At 37.8% G+C, this 8,234-nt stretch overlaps 1 protein-coding gene across 1 annotated transcript; it reads left to right on the top strand.

Moving 5' to 3' along the window:
• Positions 1-2,470: 2,470 nt before the first annotated feature.
• On the top strand, positions 2,471-3,578 carry LOC119992783. Its single transcript, XM_038839575.1, has 3 exons — positions 2,471-2,540; positions 2,743-2,785; positions 2,951-3,578. The coding sequence occupies exons 1-3, from the start codon at positions 2,471-2,473 to the stop codon at positions 3,576-3,578; spliced, it is 741 nt and encodes a 246-aa protein (XP_038695503.1).
• Positions 3,579-8,234: the final 4,656 nt, after the last annotated feature.

Genomic DNA, 8,234 nt, shown 5'->3' with positions numbered 1-8,234 from the left:
AGGAGCCGCATTTGAATGGTATACTGACCTTCCTGCTGGCTTCATTGAAAGTTGGGATCAACTCGAGCGCGAGTTTCTAACTCGCTTTTATAGCACCCGACGAACAATTAGCCTCCTGGAACTCGCAAGAATGAGGCAGAATAAAGAAGAAGCTGTGGTCGAGTATATTGAACGCTGGAGGAACCTTGTCCTAAATTGCAAGGAACGTATAAGTGAAAGTTCCTCCATCGATATGTGTGTTCAAGGAATGCATTGGGGGTTACTATACAATCTTCAAGCTAATATGCCTCATTCCTTCGGGGAACTTGCAACCCAAGCTCATGACTTGGAAATCCAAATAGCAAGGCATGGAAGCCATTTGCCAAGTGACCCTCATGAAAAAAGAGAATTAAAAAAGAGGTGAAAAAGGATTCAAAGCCTTCACGGACTAAAGAATCCATGGCTGTTACTACCGACCTAGTTAAGATTTCTACACAGAAATCTAAATCTAAATTCGAGTCCGAGACTCGTAAGGATCAAACTCAAATCAAGGAGCGACCAACCTTGAAACAAATGCAAGAGAAGGAATACCCATTTGCGGATTCCGAAGTGTCTGGAATTCTAGACCAATTACTTGAACAGAAGCTCATAGAGCTTTCTACTTCGAAGCTGCCGAAAGAAATTGATCAAAATGATAATCCTAAGTACTGCAAGTATCATCGGATTATTAGTCATCTGATTGAGAAATGTTTTGTCTTGAAGGACATAATCATGCGGTTGAATAGAGAAAACAAGATCGATCTCGATCTTACTGACAATGTTGAAGTTAATTGCGGAATGGTGGCTTTTGGGTCATTTGATCCCATTCCAATATCAATGGAAGCTCAAACGATGCTCTCGTCCCTAACTAACGAGGAATCATCAAATATAGAATTGACTGCTGAGCTTCCTGAAGGAGCTATAAGAGTCCAGTTCATTGTAGATGGAGAAGCCACCACTGTCTATGCATATCCCGAATGCCGAGACCACAAGCTCCAAATAGGTCAACGTTATATGAAATCATGACGGATGATCTAGATGTATGGGATTTGTCACCAGAAATGTATGATTCATCCTCTGAAAGTGCAAATGAAGATTGGATAGAGGTGAAAAGTAAAAGACAATACCCATCACCAATCCGGTCTTTTCCAAGTCCAATACCTATTCCGAATAAAGAGTTCGGAAGGAGACAAAATAAGAAATCTCAGCCTAAGAATCGATTAAGAAGAAATCAAAGAAAGACAAATGTTGATGTTGAGAATGAAAGCACTCATTCAACGCCCCGAAAAGAAGTAACTCTTAAGGAATACTTTCTGAAGGAATACTTTCTAGATGAACATATGACATCATATGTCATCAGTGCAATAGACTATAAAGAGTCACATGAAGAAAGAGATGGTTCTAACAGGGAAGCCTCAAACATTGAGAAGAAAGGAGTTGTTACTTTACTCGGAGCAATTCCCTCTGACATGAACATCTCAGAAGTCCTTGAACTCCCAAAAGATACTCGTTTGGCGCTAGTTCAAACACTGCTTAATCCGGAAGAATACAAAGGGAAAAACAAGGTGATTGTTTTTGTCAATCACGTCACAATTAAGGAAGTGACTGAAAAAGAATTCAATTTTGAATCATCTTCTGATGAAGAACCCATATCGGCACCATCTACCTTTAAAGATGGGGGGCAAGCTACGATTGATGATCTCAAGGAGATCAATCTAGGAACTGAAGCTTATCCAAAGCCGACATTTGTAAGTGCACTTCTAAGTTCAGAAGAAGAAACAAAATACATCCAGATTTTGCAAGAATATATGGAGGTGTTTGCATGGACTTACAAAGAAATGCTAGGACTAGATCCAAAGATTGTTGTCCATCACTTATCTATCAAACATGGAGTACGTCCCATAAAACAAGCTCAAAGACGATTCCGATCGGAATTAGTCCCGAAAATTGAGAATGAAGTCAATAAACTTATTGAAGCTGGATTCATTCGAGAAGTTAAATACCCGACATGGATTGCCAATATTATCCCAGTGATGAAGAAAAATGGGCAACTACGGGTTTGTGTTGACTTCCGAGATTTAAATAAAGCATGTCCAAAGAATGATTTTCCATTGCCCATCACAGAGCTAATGGTGGATGCAACTACTAGACACGAAGTGTTATCCTTCATGGATGGCTCGTCTGGATACAACCAAATTCGGATGAACCCAAAGGATGAGGAATTCACTGCATTTCGTACTCCAAAAGGAATATATTGTTACAAAGTTATTCCTTTTGGATTGAAGAATGTCGGAGCCACATATCAACGTGCCATACAGAAGATCTTTGATGATATGTTGCATAAAAAGGTGGAATGTTATGTGGACACTTAGTCGTAAAGACCAAAAATCGAAAAGATCATTTAGATGATTTACGGGTTATCTTTGAAAGACTTCGTCGATTTCAATTAAAGATGAATCCTCTCAAGTGCGCCTTTGGTGTCACTTCTGAAAAATTTCTTGGCTTCATCGTAAGGCATCGAGGTATTGAAATTGATCGAACAAAAATTGACGCCATTTTAAAAATGCCAGAATCGACTAACTTACACGAGCTAAAAAGCTCGCGTACATTAGAAGGTTTATTTCAAACCTTGTTGGACGATGTCACCCATTCAATAAGTTGATGAAAAAAGAGACTTTTTTTAAATGGGATGATACTTGTCGGAATGCCTTTAATAATATCAAGGAGTACCTCCTACATCCGCTTGTACTAAAGGCACCAATTCCAGGTAAGCCATTAATCTTATACATTGCTACCCAATAGTGATCATTAGGAGCACTTCTTAGACAAGTGGATGACGAGCGGAAAAAATGCGCATCATACTACGTGAGTTGTACGTTGGTAGGTGCGAAGCTAAATTATTCACCAATTGAAAAAGTGTGCCTTGCATTAGTCTTCGCAACAAAGAGCTAAGACATTATATGCTTGCACATGTTATTCATTTGATCTCAAGGGCGTATCAACTTAAATTCATCATGTCAAGACTAGTCTTATCCGGAAGATTAGCAAAGTGGGCGCTTCTGCTATCAGAGTTTGATATTACTTTTGTACCTCAAAAGGCTATAAAAGGACAAGCTTTAGCGGATTTCCTAGCGGACTATCCGATTCCAGCAGAGTGGGAGCTTCCAGAAGAATTTTCGGATGAAGAAGTCTTTTTCACTGATGTAATACCATCATGGAAATTATTCTTTGATGGTGCTGCACGAAAATATGGTGCAGGAGCTGGGGTAGTTTTCGTTACCCCTCAAAATGAAGTCATGCCTTTCTCCTTTACATTGATGGAGATGTGTTCCAACAATGTGGCGGAATATCAAGCCTTGATAATTGGCTTGGAAATGGCTTTAGAGATGCTGCTCGGACAACTTGAAGTTTTTGGAGATTCTAAGTTGGTTATTAATAAACTTTTATCAAAATATGAAGTCCGGAAGAGCAATTTAATTCCTTACCAAAAACATGCGGCAAAGCTCTTGGAAAAATTTGACATGGTTAATATTATTCATGTCCCAAGGAATGAAAATTGACAAGCAGATGCATTAGCTAACTTAGCTATTGTATTGGCTAACTCCGCTATTGTATTGGCTAACTTCGATAAAGATATCGCGATTATGTCCATTTCTAAAAAATGGGTAATTCCATCATGGACACTTGAAGATGAAACAGAAGTTAATAGTATCTCAGTTGATACAACTGAAAATGAGGATTGGAGGTAACCAGTATTGACTTTCTTAAATATGGAAAGTTACCAAATGATCACCGCTATAAAACTGAAATTCGACGACGTGCCTCTAGATTCATCTACTACAAAGATACGCTTTATTGGCGTTCTTTTGATGGCGTGCTTCTTTGATGCCTAAGTAAAGAAGAAGCGAATCAAGTATTGAAAGAAGCTCATTCTGGGATATGTGGTGCTCATCAGTCCGGACCAAAACTTCACTTTCTGATAAAAAGGATGGGATATTATTGGTCAACCATGGTGAAAGATTCCATGGAATATGCTTAAAGATGTGAAGCTTGTCAAGTTCATACGAACTTTATACACCACCACTGGAACCCTTACATCCGACTGTTGCTTTATGGCCTTTTGATGCCTAGGGTTTGGATGTTGTAGGACCCATAACTCCAAAATCGTCTGCTGGCCATTTGTATATCTTAGCAGCTACAGATTATTTCTCAAGATGGGCGGAAACACTTCCATTAAAAGAAGTTAAAAAAGAGACCATTGTCAATTTCATCCAAGGTCAAATCATTTATAGATATGGAGTTCCTCGATATATCATTACTGATAATGGGAAACCATTCTATAACAGTTTAATGGACAAAATTTGTCAAAAGTTTCATTTTGTCCAACACAATTCCTCCATGTACAATGCAGCAGCAAATGGACTTGCAGAAGCCTTTAACAAAACTCTCTGCACTTTGCTAAAGAAAGTTGTCTCCAAGTCCAAGAGGGATTGGCATGAAAGGGTAGGAGAAGCTTTGTGGGCCTACCGAATAACTTATCGAACACCAACACAAGCCACACCATATTCTTTGGTTTATGGCGTTGAAGCAGTAGTACCATTGGAATGTCAAATTTCGTCTCTCAGGATTGCTATCGAAGAAGGCCTTACAACAGAACAAAATGCTCAATTAAGGTTGGAAGAACTTGAGTCCTTAGACGAAAGAAGGTTGGAAGCTCAAAAGCGACTGGAATGTTATCAAGCTTGTATGTCCAGAGCTTTTAATAAAAAGGTACGTCCTCGATCATTTCAAATAGGAGACTTGGTCTTAGCTATAAGAAGACCGATTGTGATCACTTGACGGACTAGGGGCAAGTTCCTACGCAAATGGGATGGACCATATGTAGTCACGGAAGTCTACACAAATGGTGCTTATAAAATTATGGACAAGGACGGTCTACGGATCGGACCTATCAATGGAAAATTCTTGAAACGTTTTTACGCTTAGAATTAAATTGTGATACTCTTGCCCATATGAGTATAAACTATGAATGGTATTTAAAAAAAAAAACTCGCTAAATTGAAAACCCGAAAGGGCGGTCTAGGGAAAAATAATAGTTAAAAAAAAAATTCTTGCACGGAACTACGTTTGACTTGATCTACTCAAAAGGAGTATGTAGGCAGCTTGGGAATTTCCAAGTTCAGTCAAATCCAAATAAAAAAAAAATACTTTGTCTTTTTATTTCCAAATTCAGTTAAATCCAAATAAAAAAAAGACTGTCTTTTATTTCCAAGTGCAGTTAAATCCAAATAAGAAAAAAGACTTAGTCTTTTATTTCCAAATTCAGTCAATCCAAATAAAAAAAAAGACTTTGTCTTTTTATTTCCAAGTTTAGTTAAATCCAAATAAAAAAAAGACTTTTTCTTTTTTATTTCCAAGTTCAGTCAAATCCAAATAAAAAAGGAAGACTTTGTCTTTTATTTTCAAGTTCAGTCAAATTTAATGAAAAGAAAAAAAAATTCTTTGTATTATCATTTCGAAAGGACAAAATCGAAGCATGTAAAATATACATTCATGTTATGATTTAAGGTTCCTTTCTTTAATGAGAATACCTTTGTTTGATGCTTATATATGCGTACTTGATGGTGCGCCAAGTTATAACATAAAAAAAAAAGAAAAGAGCAAATGAATTCATTGATATGAATGTTCATTACATAAAAAGAAAAGCTAATCGAAATGACAAAGAATGACAAAGAATAAATAAATAAAGAAGTCTAATTCTTCTTGATCCAATTCGCTAGCCCACGGAATCCATCTTCCAAAGTTGCCTTCCGTCTAGCAATCGACTCAGCTGTAGTGGCATCCTTAACTTGGAGCTTCTCTTGCTTTGAATATGATTCCTTCAATTGATTAAGGTCATCACTTTCTTTCTTCATTTTCTCATCAATGGAGTCAAGTTGGGAAGACAAAACATTATCTCGCTTCTCTAGACGAGAAATCTCAAGTCTAACTTCCTTTTGTTCTACTTCTATCTTGCGACGTTCTTTGGTCAAGTCTGGAACAATAAGCATACGAGTAGAAATAAGATCTTCCAAAGAAGCCAATTGCTTTTGTTTTTCTTCTAAAGATGGAAAACGCATGGTGTCATTCTCCTCATGAAGGAAGTCATCAATGTCATTCAAGTATTCAACAACCTTTGCCATTAAAGGAGAAATATCAATGTGAAAAATTGACTACAGAAGTCTTTATAGCAGGATGACTTTCGAGTCCACCATCCTCTCAAGTCAGATAGGCCTCCATGCAATGCCTTGTCAAATTCCTTCTCAAGATATGCCGTCATTTCTTCACGGAGCATCTCTTCATGCTCATTTAAAAGATTTGGTGACTTATCTTTAGGATTCACTAATGCAGATAAAACAACAGTCAATTGCTGGGATTTGGTGCTAGAAAATTTCTGACCCAATGTCCTTGAAGTAGGCCCATCATCTGTCAAGTTTAAACTTCTATTCTCTAAAGAATGTGTGGATGGAATAATACCTTCTCCAATACTATCAGGAAGTTCACCTAATAGACAATCATTTGGGCTACCTTTATCAGCAAAGCCCTCAAGGGCACCAATCATCTCACTTATAGGAATTTTATCGAAAGCTATGAAAAAAAGAAGTTTATTTTCAAACAATAAATGGGCAAATAATAGATAACAAGACAAAGAAAATAAAGGAATACCTTTATTCCAAGAACATGGAGAGAGATTCATATCACTCTTTGCTTTTGCAGGAATGTCCTTGGTATTAGTTTTGAGATCAATTTGTTTTCCGGAACGTAAACGAGTAGATCTCCTAACTAGTGGTATATCATTAGAGTCAAAGACAGACTCAAAGTCAGTATGTGCTCCTTCAGGTGCAACTGCAACAATTGCAGACTTTACATTTGGCACTATTTCATCAACTGAAGTTTTCTTTGTGTTGGCCTTTGAAGGTCCAGCTTTAGATTTCTTTAAAGCACGTTCCTCTGGAACGTCTAAATCCACAATGGGAGGTTTCTCTTTCGGTGGCAATGGGATGGAGTCACCCTCTCCAGCTTTTCTTTTCCTCCAAGAAAGTGTAGATGCAATATTCTCAACAAGTTTAAAATCAGCACGTTCACTACTCTCCAAAACAGTAGTAGAAACATTAAGCAATATGGGAGCCACTGTGGTGTCCCACCAATTCTCATACTTTCGATCAATTTGATCGCACATATTAGTACAAGGCCCCGGAATATGAAATTTTGCCTTACTCCCTACTCTTGTCAGAGATAACCAACAACTGTAAAGAGTACTCGGATTCAATTCAAAAGAATGTATAGTCGGAGACCCAAGATTGATTTGTTTGAATCCATGCTGTCTCGAAAACCGGTGTGGACTATACGCTTCCAATGTGTATGACGACCCACGACGACATGGTAAATAACCAGGTCGAATACTCATCATAAATTCTTGAATCTCTTCGGACAAGTCTCCAACATCTGTTTGGTCACCAACTTGTTTCAGAGGATGACTCACGACCCACTTAAAGTTTTTTGAGTCCATGCCTCCACGAAGAAGTTTCCGGCAGTCTTTCATATTAGGCTCCCAAAACTGATAGACATTTAAAACTCCAGAATATCTCCTAAGTGTAGGATGCCCAAAAGATGTGTCAATGATATCAAATATACCGCGAGGGAAATGCAATGCTACCCAGCCATAAAGAAAGTGCCTTGGAAATGATTGAGTAATTCTTCCAAGATCTTTTCTATCAGAAGAAAAAGTCTGTGTAAGATCTTTATAAGTACTTGCTAAAATAGGTGGAACCAAACTATATCTTACACCTGTAGCCATCCAGGAAGCAACTTTAAAAGTTGCAGGTCTTAAGTGGTCATCGCCTGATGGGAGAACAAATCGACAAAGCCAAATAGAGAGATATGCATCTATCTCCAACTCATCAATCTTGGTGGTAGATAATTCAAGATCTAACTCCTGTAAACATTTTAGATCTCTGATGTCTTTAGAAGACACACTTTGGTTCGGAATGACTATGGGCCTCCACACTTTTGTTGTTGTTCCATTTTTTAGAAATTCATACTTTCCCAATTTTGATAATTTCTTATATTTTGAGTCTCCTCGAGGATTGGGTTTCCGAGAAACCCCATTAAGCCAGAAATTGATCCAATCTGCATGCTTGATTCAATCAATATCCTTTTCGCCAGCTATATGCTGA

This window comes from Tripterygium wilfordii, chromosome 23 (genome assembly GCF_013401445.1).
Source record: "Tripterygium wilfordii isolate XIE 37 chromosome 23, ASM1340144v1, whole genome shotgun sequence".
NCBI lineage: Eukaryota > Viridiplantae > Streptophyta > Magnoliopsida > Celastrales > Celastraceae > Tripterygium > Tripterygium wilfordii.
Note: the sequence above shows the minus strand (reverse complement) of the source record. Positions and strands in the feature narration are given on the sequence as shown.

Bases quoted from the DNA above. Each gene is read 5' to 3' on its own strand.
- LOC119992783 (XM_038839575.1), top strand. From the start codon at position 2,471: ATGAATCCTCTCAAGTGCGCCTTTGGTGTCACTTCTGAAAAATTTCTT. The intron at 2,541-2,742 runs GTATTGAAATTG...AATAATATCAAG, and splicing joins CTTCATCGTAAGGCATCGAG to GAGTACCTCCTACATCCGCT. The intron at 2,786-2,950 runs GTAAGCCATTAA...GCCTTGCATTAG, and splicing joins ACTAAAGGCACCAATTCCAG to TCTTCGCAACAAAGAGCTAA.